This window comes from Cariama cristata, unplaced genomic scaffold (genome assembly GCF_000690535.1).
Source record: "Cariama cristata isolate BGI_N322 unplaced genomic scaffold, ASM69053v1 scaffold20383, whole genome shotgun sequence".
NCBI classification, from domain to species: Eukaryota; Metazoa; Chordata; class Aves; order Cariamiformes; family Cariamidae; genus Cariama; species Cariama cristata.
Genome location: NW_009609189.1, coordinates 3,503 through 19,446, shown reverse-complemented (window position 1 = coordinate 19,446; position 15,944 = coordinate 3,503). Strand labels below are relative to the sequence as shown.

Here is a 15,944-nt window from a genome sequence, read left to right as displayed (position 1 = left end):
AAAAAAAGGAGGGGGGGGGGGGGAAGGCAAAATTGTGTAAATAATTTGTGTATTAGTATACCACAGTTGTTGCATTTATCCATCGGCATTCAAAAACATCTGGGACAGCATCTTAAAGTAAACAATGTTCACAAGGCCATCTGGACAAAACTGCAGGCAAAAATTAAAGCATAAGCATATGGAAAAGCAGATTTTTCTCTTCCCTTTAGCAGTACAGGATGACAAATGTCAAACCTAGATCTGTCCACGCTTCACTGTGCTATGCTTTGCAGCACCACCTGGCTCTCCTTGCACAGCCACCAAATATGGACAGCACTGCCACAGCGGACCATATCTGCAGGGCAAACTCGATAAAAGCATTTCACTTCATGGTTAAATGGCAGCTTCACACAAGTAGCAAGGTTCCATTTGCTGAACCTTACATATAAATTATTTAAGGGAGGGAAAACAAAGCCGAAGCATCCAGCTTTGCAATAAGAGCTGGATGAATATGCAATTAGAAAACACAATAAATGAGAACCAGGCATCCGACTGCCACAAAGCTGGATACTTAGTATAGGGATAAGGAGAAGTGGTAGGAAATTAAGAAAAGGCCTGTATGTTGCTACCAAAGTCTAGGAATCTCCTTTCATTCAGAAGGTTTTAATTACTGCCTCTTGAATTTGTAATAATTTTACAAACATAATCCACGTTATATTTTACTAGGTTTTTTTCTATCTGTGAAAGTCTTGACAGAAAAGCATTGCTTTGCCATTACAAACATTATCTGCTGCCTTGCTTATTCCACGCAGATATTTTTAAGGACATATACAGAGCCAGAGGAAGGACAGCAGTTTTTAATTTAACTCTGCTCAGTGTCCCCAGCTCAGTGATAAATGACAGATAGGCCTGAAGCTGAATGTCTAGTTGACATGTGTAGAGTTGGTCAGTCTTAATAGAAGATGCTGGTAATGACTGTGATAGCTAATACTTCTACAGATTGGGGCTGGAGGGTCCTTCTGCAAGATTAACCCAAGGCTACAAGCATGTTATTAATCAAAAGGCTAATATGTAATTTTTTAAAGTGAATTTGCACTGAACTGTTTCATGGACTCTTGCCGACTCAATCTTGTAACCCTGTAATGTTTTAACAGGCATGCTTTTTGATATGAAAAGTGACTTTTAAGCCAGTATAGACACAACAAGGACCCAGCAGAAGGATTCCATCAAAATGGCTGTCGTCTGCTGCAGCCCACAAAGGCCTTCAGCTCCTGGCCAAACAGGAGAAAAGAAGTAGTCCAAGTCACCCATCTGTGTGCAGCAATACCTGTTATAAAGGACCTTGTTAACATTAATAAGAGTAAGCTGGGTGAAAAGCACAAAAAGTAATTAAATTCACAGATTAACTTCTGTCTGTAGTTCACTATTACATCTTTCAGAGAGCTGACATGGTGACCCTCAAAGTCTCTGCCCTTCTTGGGCACTGCGGACATCAGCCCCGGGCAGGCCTGTCCCTCCGCGGCAGGAACAGCGTATCCGACTGTGACTGTTTCGGGGCTCACACATTCAGACTACACCTCTCTGTCAGACTCCTCCTGCAGTTTCGTTGTTGAGGTGGCCTTTCTAATCCCTTCACACAGGGAACACTCTCACCCAAGTTGTGCCTTCATCACCACAACCTCCTTTTTCCCTTGACAAAGCGTACCTGGCTGCAGAGACGCCTGACCGGAGCACTCTGCCAAGACCCACTGCCCAGCTCTCCATCCAACTCATCGTACCCTACGGACCACCTCTTCCTAAGCACCGGGTCAGCACTGCCTCTGGTCCCACCATGACATCAACCTCCAGCGCTCACTCCTTCAGCCCCGACAGCTACGTTTGTGCACAGGCACAGCCTTCGTGCCCAGCAAAGCTTCCCAACGTCTCCCTGCTCTCCCCCACGCTAGCGAACCCCCTTCCCACCAGACCCACAGTCTGAAACCGCTCCTCTGCTACAGCTCTCGCCTGCAATGCACCCTTTTCTCGCCACTCTTTTCTTCAGCTTTTAGTTACCGACTTCTGCTCGCCTGCAGTCTTGTCTCGTAAGCTCTCTGGAGGCAGGGAACATCGTTTTGTCCCGCCGTGGCACAGCACCGGCCTCATGGGTATGCGACCGAGATTCCTAAGCCCAACGTTAACGTAGACAATGATTCAGGCCATGCATCAGAGCAAGTCACCAGATCAGGTGTACAAACACACGTGGTGCTGACACTTCCACTTGCAAAAGACGTTCAGAAAACTTATTGCTGGTTCCCTATCGATTTGTTTTGCCAGGCTTTCAAACATTTGCAGTGCACACAGGCTTCTGTACCACCCTTGCTGAAACTGAGCTGTGCCTGGGGGTGCAGATGGTATGCAAGCAAAAAGATAAATGACATCCAATTTTTCTTTCAGCCAGGGGAGTAAGCATTTTTGCTCATCTTTTCAATGTAACTTTCTTTTTTTTTTTAATTAAAAATGAGGGTTCCAGAAACACACACTTGTCATTCCAAGGTCAAGCCTTTTCTATTGAATACAACTCTCTACTTCAGCTGAAGGTCTTCACAGTAAAAGCAAGGTTAATAGACTGCTTTTCTTTTACCAAGCTCTCATCATGTTGTATTATGAAATGCTACTAAATTGTCTGGCATTCCTTTTTTATTTAAAAAATTTAATTTTTTTTTTTCAACGCTGTACAACAATGAGAATTGAACCCTTAGAAAAACAAGATGGCTCTCTTCTGCAACGGTCACTAGCTTTGTGTTTTAATGGACCAATTTCTCTTGCAGTGCCACAATCCTACCAAGTTAAAGATTACAAACTGCAATTTCATTTCTCCGATTCTGCCAGAATATAGTTATAAACTGAAAAGACACCCTCACAGTGTGAAAGAGCCAGCTATTCAAGCACCAGTTTTGATCCTCTACGCTCAGATGACTTGTGCTACACCTCACGAGTAAGTAAGTACGTGGACAGGAAAGGGAAGACGCCGTGGACAAAAATGGCAGGCTGTCTAAAAAAATTTTTGTCAATGATTCAGTTTTCATATCTTTGCAATGTGCATAATTAACAGCAGCCCCTAACAAGTAAGTAAGCTTGAAAGAAAATTTATGACCAACAACAGAAATGTCTTTTTGCTGAAGTGTATCTCAGATTTGGAGAATCAACATATTCTGCCTAATTTCGCTAGTTAATTTTCTTTTCAAGTAGATAAAATGGACTTACATGACTTCAAGCTCCAAACTACACATAGTGAAAATCAGTTATGAAAGAATACAATTATTTTTTCAGTGCGATCCTTTGTCAATGGCTAATATCCACAGACGAATGCAAACCTGAAAAGTGATTCATCATACTATTTGTTTTTCCATACGAGTTAACACCTATTACATGCACTGTAAAACTATGTATTTTTTAATCTTTGTTTTACATCAGTTATACCCATTAAAACAGAAATCAAGTTTCTTAACTTTCATCTATTGGTAAATCTGGGCAACTCAACTTACAAGCAAAATCTCACTACTCTGCTTGACCTTCCCAACAATAAATTTAACTATAAAATTTGAGAATAAATATTTTTCCTTCCCATTCTATTACCACACAAACCAATTTAATTAACTGCTCTATAAAAAAAAAAAAATCAAGTATGCAATCTTATGTCTCCACCGACGTCCAATTTGGCTTTTGTAAAGGAAAATACGCGTAATATTCACTTTTAAGACTGAGAAACAATTTATTTTCTCCTGCAAATGAGCAGACACGCAGACCGCAATGTCTCAGCATGGTTTCTGTGTAGTACATGTGCATTATGGCCATGTGAAGCTCACAAGTGTGCCACACGGACAATACTGCACCTGCCTTTCTGTGAAAATCATCACGGCCTGCTAACCTTTTCCACAAAACAAATTTCTGGGTGGTACACCCTAGAAAGCAATCTTCCTTTATTCTTCCATCTTGTGCCCAACGTGACCTCTTAACCAAACAGACTCCTCTAAAAAAGGCGGGGGGAGAGAAGAGGCAGGCATTGCTGGGTACAACAAACCATAGGATCAGATGTGAAAATCACACAGCTGCAAGCATTCTTTTGGGAACCCAGCACTGGGATTTATCTCAATCGCTTAATGTAATTACAAAAGTCAGTCATGTAGTAGTAATGTAATTTGCACATTTTTACAGCTGAAGTGAAGTTGAATCTTTATGAGAGGCCGAGTGAAAAGCAGGGATCCTGCTGCCACGCTATTCCACCACATTAGTACCAAATGACAAGCATTTCGCTTTTGTTTATTTTCCAAGATGCATTAATTAGGAAATCTATATAACCATCCCTTACATGTTTAGGCTGATTATTTTATCTTTAAATGACTCCTGCACTTTCGAGAACCAAAAAAATAAACTAGCAGCCTTCATCTGTTACTTACATCCATGTCCATACTGCATTTCTGCAGAAATTTCTACACAATGTTATTTGAATTTTAATGATGCACCATGCCAACCAGTTGTTACAACCGAAAGAAATCCAGACATAAGACGAATTGTTGTTACAGTGCCACATTCAGATATGAAAATTAAGTATCTTCACTTTGGCTACTTTTTTAGGAAGAAACAGAAAAGCAATCGGGAAAAAAGCACAAGATTGATTTTTAAGTAAGAAATAGAACTTATTAATTGTCAGTTTTACACTACTTATTTCTCACAAGTTATTTTTCATTTATTTGAAATTAGATTAGGTTTTTAATGGCTGAATATACAAAATAAATTTTTAATAAATCTAAGCCAATTAATAATTCAAAGGATGACAGTTACACTGCAAATATCACTGTAACATGAAATAAAATACCACAGTTAAAAAAGCCAAAAAACATAAGTTAGCCAAAATTAACTCTACTATTGATGTTGTACTTTGTGTTCTGGACAACAGCATGAATTACATTTCTATTTCAGCTTTTATTTTTTTAAAAATGCTTAAAGGCAGTCTAAGTTAATTAAAATAAAATAAATCAAGTTACTTTTCTTTAGGGGAAGTGCCAAGTGTGTCAGCCCAAGTATTTGACATAAAACAGAAAAGGCATTGCTGTTACCTTTATCAAGGTGAAACAAGAATGCCAACTCTGGTTGGGAATTCCCTCTCACGAATACCACTTATTTATCAATATACAGCTCTTTCCAGCCTCTTCCAGCAAGGAGCCTGCCCCAAAGCAACGGACCATGCCAGGCAAACAGCTTTTTCTTCTTTTCCTTGCCACTTAAGAAAACCCAACAAATCTTTGGGCCGACGTTCCCAGAGCTCTCAAGAATGGGCTCCAAACAGCTCAGCACAGCCATACTTGGCCACGTGGAGCAGGTCGCAGACTTCCACCTTTAAGACATTACTGGAAGTACACACACACTTTTTTTGCGTGAATGTAAGCTTGCACTTGAGCCTCAGCCCTTTCCCGGCATGGAGCAGGAGACATGACTGCCCTGCAGAAGCAACCTCTGCGTGCCAAGACCTCCATGACTTCCCTAGCTTTGAACGACACCAGCATGACTCTTTGCGCACTCAAAACCAGGCACATGCATGAACTGAAGGATGAAGCGTAACCGTGCAGACCGGTAACACGCAGTCCGAGATGCTAGGAAAGTGAGCTCCTCAGTCCATCACCAATTTAAAACTGTCCTGCACCTCACGCTGCCTGCAACATCGCTCATCTGACGTCACTGCCGGCACCCCACTCTACCTTTTACATCACTGCCATGAACCTCCTTTTCCACGGCACCAAAGCAAGCAGGGCCAAATCAATGCACTGCTACCACAAAATGTGTGCCTGCAAACTGAAGCTGGATGACAGCTAGTTTTTAATTTCTATGCCTGGTTTCAGAAACTGGAGGGGAAAACTGGTTTAAATGAAACAGGGGCGGGGTGTGGGGGAGAGAGGGAAAAAAACGTTTATGCCCTAAACACAAACAAAACAATTTTGCTTCCAGTTATTGAAAAGAGTTTCCAGTTATTGGAGGCAAATACTTCAACGAAATATATGCATTTTCAAAACAGAGTATCAAAATGAAACACAAATACATATACAGCAGAAATACGTTCTGCCCTGGTCTGCTATAAACATCTGATTTTCAAGAAATCCTGGGCCTTAATTAAGCTAACCTTTCCTGAGTTAGTTTGGAATTTCAGTTGCTTAATTTAAGACATTTCACAGAAACCTTCTAAGCACCATACTCTGAAAACTTTAGATATTTTGAAGCCTCACAAATTAAGAATCTAAACCATGACGCAGAGTCCTATCACTCAGAAAGTCTTATCCAGGAGTACAAAAAAGGAATTAAGTTGTTTCCATTAAATTAACCCAAATGAACGCTACAGGACTTTCATCCGCAAGGAAGCTGCAACACTCATTTATTACATGTAAACTTGAAACTGAAGCTCTGAACGCAAGTGAAATCACATACTGTATTTTAATTTGCTACTTCTCGCTTGGAGCAATGATCAATTTATTACAATTGAATAATTTAACATACAACTTGTGACTAGATCAAAATATAAAATATATATTTCTGAGTTGCCCTTCATTTGCCCCCCCCCAAACAATGCAACACCTCTTAAAACCACCAGGATTTATGCACATGCAGCTAGAGGAATACATAGTCTAATTCAGTAAGGCAATCCTTCTCCCTTCTTACTTCTAACCAGCTGATTATCTCCACTAAAAACAGCAATCAATTGTTTTAAAAGTTTACTTAAGCTGTTTTTTCTGAAGAAAATCTGGAATCCAATGCAGTCTCTAAGTCACAAGCCAGAAATGCTGCCAAGTGCGTCACAGCAGCGATGAATAACATCATCAAGAGTAGACAGCTGAGGGCCACACGTACAAAGTTCTATCTACTATTACATACACTGAGAAGATTTAGTAGGCCTCCTAACATAAGAAAATAATTTAATACTATTTTCTATTAATAGAAATGAGCGCTCTATCAATTAAAACCCAGTAACATAAACGAACAGAAACCATTACATCCAAAAACAGAGTACTAGAAAATCCACTTAAATGTAATTAATTGTGGAAAAAAAATTTAAATCAGAAAAATGTTAAGATATATCACATCCACACTAGGAAAATTCAATTCATTTATGCTTCTGTATAGTTTTTGTGCATTAATTCTTATGGCATCTTATTTAAGGTAACATCTTCTCTAGAATAAACTTTCTTTATTAAAGACAAAATTTGGAAAACCTGTCCTACAGTGCCCAAAACATTTTTTAAACGTAATCATACTGTAGAAAAAAAAAAAAATTACATTACGTTTTGACAGGCATTACTTGCCGAAGTAATTGTGCAGTTACAAACTGCATTATACTTGCATTACACATAATTTTTCAATTGTATGTTTAACATGACTCAAAATTTGAAATGCTCATTTTTAGAGACAGTACATTACAGATGTCTCTAGATAAAACCATTTGTGTAAACTTACTTGGTTCAGCCCTGGAACCATGTTTTTGAAGAAAGTCAACTATCTGAGCCAAAACCTTTTTGTTGCAATGTGTTGACAGCTCTTCATCACATTCATAACACCTAAACAAAAGAAGAAAAAACTGGAATTCAGGATATCCGGAAGCACTTCCCAGCTCTAGCAAACCTCTCAAACAACCTTACATAAATTACTTAAGCTCTAGGTTTCAATTTTCCATACTGAAAAGAGGAATAAAATTGAATTCTCTCATCTCATATATGTTCTTCTATAGATCAGTCCCAATTCACTGCGATACTTACAGATTTAAACAATCTCAGTTCACAGTCCTGCAAATAATCATACAGAAACAACCAGGAAGGACAAACTCCTATAACCAGTCAACTCTCTACAGAACACAACGGACTCGAACATCTTAGTATTGATTTGTAACACTCCTCATCAGAGGCCTAAGGACAAACTAATTTTCTCTCCAGAAAGCCTGTCTTTCTCTATATAAACTATTCATTTTATCTGTCAGAATGATTCTTTATCACGAGAATACACTGCTTTAAGTTACAAGCAGTCCTTCCGTACAAGCGTACACAAACACCTCCATACTCGTTCTTACCATATGATCCATGTGCTGAGGTTGATAACAATGCAATGAGGTTCTGTGCGTGCTGTTTGGAAGTGTTTCAGAGAATGCTGGCCTTCTGAGTTCTTACTACATCCCTAAAAATGGAAACATCAACACAGTAAGGGGAAAAAAGGGAAGCAGGAAAAGGCTGTATTTTTAGTAAATAAACTATAAAAACCTTCACTTTTCAAAACTGACAGAAAGCTATAGTGCCCTAAATACTCATTCAGCATTCTCAAGGATTGAAAGGGTCTAACATTCTTTATAAACCGGTACTATAAAGATATCCATTAACTTGTTGGTTTTTTTTTTTTTTAAATGAATACATTTTCTTTTTACTAATACAGGAAAATCAGTGACAGCACAAAACCAAAATCTCATCTTTTCTACTTGGAAAAATCAGTTAAAAGTATAGAAAATTATTAAGTTTGTTTTAACTTAATAGAAATAATTCCTAGCTTTTGAGTAAGTATTGAATAAGTATCAATAGACAGAAAATGATGCCATTCACAAAAGTAAGAATTCTCAAAAAAAAAAGTGAATGAAATTACTATGTAGCATATTTGGTCCACAGAATATCAAGGAAAGGACAGCACAGGTAACTCTCACTGCTCAAAAGTGCCAAAGGCATTCCAGTCAGCAAATGCAAAAGGTACATAAATTGGTTTGTACTACAAAGCTACTCAGAACACACCACTTATGTACAGCAACTTCAATAGAAAAGCATTTGCAATTTTTCAGCTATCTACAGAGTGGGCCTTAGAAGATCCAGGACTGGTCTCTGAATAAGCCTTTTAGAGTTTTGGAGGCTATTAACAGCACAAACATGAAAAAGCACAGAGAGTTAACTCCTTTTAAAAGCCCTCCTTAACTTCAGATTTTCAGAGACAAGATACACGAGTCCTTGGATCTAGTTAACTATCTTCTGAGGCCTCCAAATAGCATGTTTCTCTGCAAAATTAAATCTGTTCAGATAATACTGGTAGGAGTTGGCTTCTGTCTTTACTATAGTAAGATCTAGTGAAAGTCTAAGAAAATTGTGAAATGCTTTGTCTAGGCAACTATTAGCTGAACCAAGCGTGACATTGCCTGTAAACTGAATTCTTCTGTATCAGGCTTTACTTCACTCACTTCAGGGCAGAAACCTGTGCAGAAACCAGGACTTGCCATTTTCAACTCTGAGGCCATGATTTGACATTATAACTGATCCAATCCAATGGCTAGCTGCCACGAAATGCAGCATTCTCACTCCGGCACAGTCCTTTCTCCCTGGTTTCAATCAAACCTAGCAATTGAGTGTCCACAGCATAAGTTGATTCAGCAATACACATATTTGGTTTTTCATTCGTTTGTATTTGCGGGATCTTCTGCCAGATGAGGCAGCTGAACGGATGCCTTTTGCAACCACACAGTTCCTGGAGCCAATTCTCTGTAAGTGGCAAGAGCATGCAGATGAAGAACAGAAAAAAGGCAGGACCGTCACTACTGTCACTTGTGACACCAAACTGCACCATAACACATAAAGGTAATCCAAAACACTGAGACGAGAACGTAAGGCCACATCCCACTCCACTGAGGAAGCTGAAGCATGGACTCTCACAACCAAGCACTTATGTCACACTGTTTCCCTGAAGATAATGAGATGCCAAACAGACAAGGATCCACACCAGTCGTATCCTTTAGAAAACCAGGGATGATCCACCTCTGTAAATTTACAGCATGTGCTTACCTGAGAGCCACATTTGAGACACAGCCATATGTCCGAAGGTGCTACGGGCTCACCATCACTCATCCGCCTCTCCTTCAGACATTCTGCACATATTGACCAGACACTCTGAGCTACCGCTCTCTTCACATGATGCACATCCACTGCTTGGCTCACATGCTGGCAGGTTAAGCCTAGAAAAAACAACACATACTCACTTTCATCCATTAAAAATAATAGCTATGAAAGCAAGCACATGTACACTAAAAGAGTAGACTCTTCAATGAATTCAACATTAGGAAAAAAAATAGCAAAGAACTAAAAGAGGAAAAATCAGCCAGCTGCTCCCCATATACTGAATTTTATAAAGGATCTATTTCAGTCTTTCTATAATTAAAATCCTTTTCAAGTCAACAAATGCCACCTCTTAAAAACAGATAAACTACTTTGTACAAAAGTACAAGGATTACTGTTGTACAAAATTCATTTCCTTGTTTTTTGTCAACAGTAAAATACTACATAAATCTATTTTTGCATATATAACACCACAGGTAGTTGACCTCCCTTACAATCCATAAAGAAAGATTTTCAAATACCCATGCATCCCTATTACAACTGCCCATTGTGAACATGAACATCAACCACCATCCTTCTCTGTCATATTTCTTGTACAAATTCCACTATAATATCACAGAATAACCTAGGTTTGAAGGAACCTCTCAAGGCCATCTCATCCAAACCCTCATTCAAAGCAGGGCCAAATACAAATTTAGACCTAGTTGCTGATGGCTTTGTTCAGCTGAGTGTTGAATATCTTCAAGGACAAAGGTTTTACCAGCTCGCTAGAAAAACCAGTTTTCTGTCTCACCATCCTCAGGGTGAAAATAAAATGAATTTCCTCATACCTAGCCAAATTTTCCTTGCCCTAACTTTTGTCTGTTGCCTTTAATCCTTTCATTGTGGACCTCCTAAAAAAGTCTGGCTCTGCCTTCTCTATAACCACCTATCAGTCAAAGAAAGAAACTATACTTTCACTCTTTTGGTTAAACCAAGCAATTCCCTTCAGTCCCTCTTCAGACATCACGTTCTCAGTCTCCTTAACAACATGGAGGAGGTGGCCCACTGCTGGACTCACTTGAACAAGTCAGTGTCTTTCTTGTAAGAGGGAGCCCACAATGGGACACAGTACTCCAGATGAAGTCTCAGAAGTGCTGAAAAGATGGAAACAAATACGTAGCTCGCCCTGCGCTCTAGTTAATACAGTTCAGCATACAGTAGGCACAAGCCACACCACTTGCTTTTATTCAGCGTGTGCACCAGGACCATCAGGACCTCTTCTGCAAAGCTGCTTTCAAGTCATTGATTCCCACCCTGTAATTGCATGCGGTTATTTTGGCCCAAGTGCCAAACTCCCCACTTGCCTTTGCTGAACTCCCAAGAAATTCCTGCCAGCCCATTTCTCTAGCTGGTCTAGATCACTCTGAATGGCAGACCTATTCCCCAGCATATCAACTGCTCTCAATTTATTGTCATGAAGATGACAAGAGCATAGCCTCACAATAATATCACCCAGCTCTCTCAGCACCTTCAGATGCATCCCATCTGATCCCATGGACTTGTGCACATTCAATTTGCTTAACAATTCTCAATCTTCTTCTACCCTGGACAATGCTTAAATCCAGAGTCTGCCACTAGGCTCAGGGACCAGGGTGGACCTGAGAGCAGAGCGTACATGTGAAGACAAAGGAAGGATTGAGTTCCTCAGCCTCTTCCCATGTCCTGTGTCCCTAGGTCCCCTGCCCCCTCAAGCAGCAGGTCTGCACTTGCCTTACCCTTCATTTTACTGTCACAGTATTCATACAGGTCCCTCTTACTCTTCATACCCCTCATCAGATTCAACTCTTAACTGAGGCTGGCTTACCTAATCCCAACCCTGTGCACTCAGGGCCCCTGCAAGGGCAGCTCAAACCTGCCTCTACCCTCCCTGCCCTTCCTTTTTGCCTCTGAGCTCAGCTGGAATCTCCCCATTCAGCCAAGCAGCCTCCTGCCACGTGTGCTCAACCTTCCATGCATGGGAAAGGACTGTTCTCCTGCTTTGAAGAGGCTGTCATTGAAAATCAACCAAGTCTCCAGCCCTTCAGGGCAGTCACGTAGTATAACAACCAATCATGTCATAAACACTTGACTGGGGATATTTCTGTCATAAATTCAAACAAGAAAAATATTTCATGGTACTGCTGATTTGTGGTTTTCAGCAGTCAACATGGAAGTTATTAGCCCTCAACCTCAGGGTCAAATATCACCTAATATATTTACCTGAAATATCATCTGAAGAGTCCTCATCCTGCGGCCTGTTAGGCCTTTTGCTTCTCTTTGGTTTCTCGGGGTTGGTTCTTGATGGATCTTTCACCCGCATCTGTTACTTACTAGGAGAGAGAAACAGAGGTTGCTTTATTGTTTAAACACTTCACCATATGTAGTGAGTTTGAACTCTAAAAGCATGAGATCAGATCACCCATTCAAACCTCACAAACACAGTTTTAGGCTTTGACTAATGTCAGCTATTGCGTAACAAGGGAGTATGAACATGTCAGGAATGAATGAATGCCGCAAGATCAGCCAGTTACACTACATGACATTATGACTTGTATCTGTAGCTAGAGGGGACGCACACTTCCAGGCAGTGGTGTTAAATATTTGAGATACCAAGATTTTCTTTATTTTTGTTATTGTAAACTACACTACTACAGAGCTCCAGCCATACCTTACCAGAAAAACGTCATCAAAATAAAAGCTTTTCTTCCTCAACATATCTTCCTTAGGGGAGGTTTCAGTCACCATTTACCCTTGCACATGTCATAACAGCTTTTGAGCAATTTATAACACTTTATTAAAATACAAAAGTCTTCCAAATCTCATGAAAGCATCCTCTCCTATGAGCTAGGACAGACTGGAGTGCAAGCTGACTCCTCTATTAAATATCAGAGAATCCATATGGATGAAGTCTGTCATAGGAAATTTGGGTCATTAATCAACAAGCCCTATAAGGAAGAGAATTAAAGGATAGATATTTGCCACTAAACTTTAAAAAAAAAAAAACAACACCCACACCAAACATAAACAGGTTAATAATGTCACCTGAGCCACCAGCACCAAACATTTTCAGCTGTGCTACTGCATTTATGTATAGGAAACCTCTAAAATGTCCTACATTTGGGAACAGCAAAACATCTACTTGATCTGTAGCAAGAGTATGTAAGTTTGCCAAAGTTCAGAAAGCTTGTCTACCTAAGTTTTTAGATCTTCTCCGTATATGCATTTAGACCTTTGTATTATTGAAGCTCTGAGAGGCACAGGAATTGACCTGTATATTAAACTCAATAGCCCCTCTCCTTTTTTATCCATTAAGCAGAACAGCCATCAATATCGACACTGGTATCTGAATTCAGACGGTACGCATCACTGGTGTCTCAACAGCCTTCACCGAAGTGCAAGAGGCAATCCGTACCTCAGAGCTCCTGTTCCAGGTTCCTACAGATATGGACAGACGTCTCTGCATCTGCCACGCATCCTGTTAGTGCTGGAGGTTTTCTGCATGAAGGTATCAATTAGAGATTTACTTTGGACAAGCCAAATTTCTGTAGAGTACGAAAGAAACCTTTAGTCTCTGCTTCCTTGCATCAACAGCTTCACATCTCCATCTCTCAAAATGCACTTCATTTTTTGCAGAATGCTACATTTACATAGCAATTAGTTTATACTATATTAAATACCATGATGTTGTTAAATTATAGATTTCAAAGTTTCCTGTACTTAAAGGTATAAAGCTTCAAATGCTTAGACATGCAAATGAACTATGCCACTGAATTCAGCTTTGCTGACTTTGTAGGTTCGCAATTCATATAATAAGAAAGATCTGAATATTCCAGCTCTTGACTATTTGTATTCAACAAATGTCAGCACGCCTGATGTACATCAACAGCCATGCATTACGGCATCCCTAGAACATAAAAAGGTGCTTCAGACCCAAACAACTGCTGCCTTGGCACCTTACCATACGTATCCAAGCTTCATGTGAAACTAGCCATCACCACTTGTCGCACTGCTGCTGAGCACAAGATTCATCGAGATGCTCATCAAACAGTAAGGCTGATATGGCTGCTGCTAGAAAACCCATGATTTTACACCAAATTATGTAAGGAGGCAATAGCAAAGACAGCAAAAACGTCCTCCCTAAAGGAACGTAGTTGTGTTTAGGTTATTCAAGATTGGCATCTACGAGTTCATTTCAGCATAACAATTTTGATCTCTTTGGACAGATTATGTAAGACTGTCCAAACTGCAGACTTCACCCCAATAAAAGTCATGTTCAAATCAGTACATTTTGAGAGCTCAGATAACTTCATGAAAGAACAATTATGGGCCTGACCAGCTGAAATACAAGCAAGACTTTACCACCCGTGAAATCCTGTGGCCTCCAGGCCAAGTAATATGATCCGGATCAGGGCATGCACAGCCCACCGCTGAACCCACTCTCTAGGGTCCTTCAGGACACGTGGAAAAGACAAAGAGTGTCGGCTGGTACCCACAACAACTGAAAATGTGGCGTTTCCAGCCCAAGATAATCAACAGGGCATTAGAAATGAACATTGGCATAAGAAGCTGGCGTTTACACTGCAGGTTTGTGAACCCACCGAGCAACCTGGAGACTTTTCAGTCGTCTTTCAGTAAGAGCAGACAGAACAAAAGATAACACGGACCATTAGATTAACCAGTTTTCATGAACACACATATAGACAGGCATCCATCAGACAATGTTTACTGACCTGTGAGCTCTTGGAAAAGCCACAGCATGTCAAGGATCTAGCCAGCCAGGGTTTGTGCCTGATTTTGAAAAGCATGTATGTAGGACGAAAGGCTAAGAGCAATGAACTACTCGGCATGTATCTCCAATGCAAGCAGCACAGTATATATACAGTACTCTCTGTCCTTTTCCACACATTTGGGGGCAGACAACATGACAAATAGCAGATCTCATTTAACAACTAAAACCATGATCAACATTTCAAAATTAAAATGTTTACGCCAGGAATTTGATGATTATATTTGAGATAAATGAGGAAGAAACCTAAGGTGCTTCAGAAATTACTTCTCAGAGGTATTTCAGTTTATGGGAAATAAAAGACTGAGATTTTATTGGAATGAAAACCCTGAACAAACACAGACACAAGAAAGCATAAAATACAGCTAAGAAAAAAGTAAGAGAGAAATTCTGTAGGTTTCTGTTGACCATAGGCACAAGCCATTGAGGACAAGCAGGCAGAGGAGAAATGAACAATTTACACAAAATGAACTTGATACACGGAAGGCTAAAAACTGTGGCAATATTCCCATGATTTGCCTCTTTCCAACTCATTCTCCTATTTTTTGAATATGTTCAATGAGTTAATTGTGGCTACAGCCATCAACTGTGGAGTGTCCTAAAAGAGACAGACTCTCTCTCTTTCCCCATGCAGAAAGATGTTTCCACAAATCCTTGCGTGGAAGATTGTGATAGAAAAACAAATACAGTAAGTTTTTCATTCTGTATACACAAAATCAAGTCACAGTGCAAATGATACTTGACTAACGAATCTGACAAAAAAACCCCTGATTTTTGTGGTAGAAAAAGCTGAGTTCAGCGAGTATGTTAGCTCCACCCTGATCTCTATTCAGCACACAGTAAAAATCTTCAAGTAAAAATTATGCTGTTTCATGGGGAAAAAACTAAAAATAGAAAGAGCTAAATCTCTTCTTTTTAAACCATCATTTCATACAAAACAAAGAACGAGTCTTTGCCAAATACGTTCAGATTCTTTGAGCTCAGCATACAAGAGTTTGAAGTGTAATCACCATCACTTGCTGTTCTCGATTTACTTTTCACTTCTTATAAGGACTCCTAATGCCAGTCTGCCTACAAAAAGCTGATTAAGATCAAAAGCTCCTCACTACAACTGCTCCTTTCCACCTTTCTAGAAAGAACAAACCACTTCAAAAGCAGCAGAATGATCTGCCTTCCAAATTTTAAATGCTTTAAATTTGACAAAGTGCCAAAAATCAACGTGCTAGATTTGTTAAGTTAAACCTGAGGTATGCCCAGTCCATTTTAAATGTAAGGTATGCCTG

General features: G+C 39.8%; 1 protein-coding gene across 1 annotated transcript in view; it reads right to left on the bottom strand.

The window, feature by feature from the left end:
• LOC104159528 (ubiquitin carboxyl-terminal hydrolase 45-like) overlaps positions 1 to 12,195 on the bottom strand; it is a gene marked incomplete at its 3' end in the record, with an annotated part of 29,957 nt that extends 17,762 nt beyond the window's left edge. Inside the window, exons 1-4 of the mRNA XM_009697463.1 lie at positions 12,096 to 12,195; positions 9,804 to 9,973; positions 8,066 to 8,169; positions 7,459 to 7,559 (exon numbers count right to left, since the gene is read on the bottom strand). Coding sequence (XP_009695765.1) covers positions 7,459 to 7,559; positions 8,066 to 8,169; positions 9,804 to 9,973; positions 12,096 to 12,195 — 475 coding nt within the window. The remainder of the gene's footprint in view (positions 1 to 7,458; positions 7,560 to 8,065; positions 8,170 to 9,803; positions 9,974 to 12,095) is intronic.
• Between the last annotated feature and the right edge of the window lie 3,749 nt (positions 12,196 to 15,944).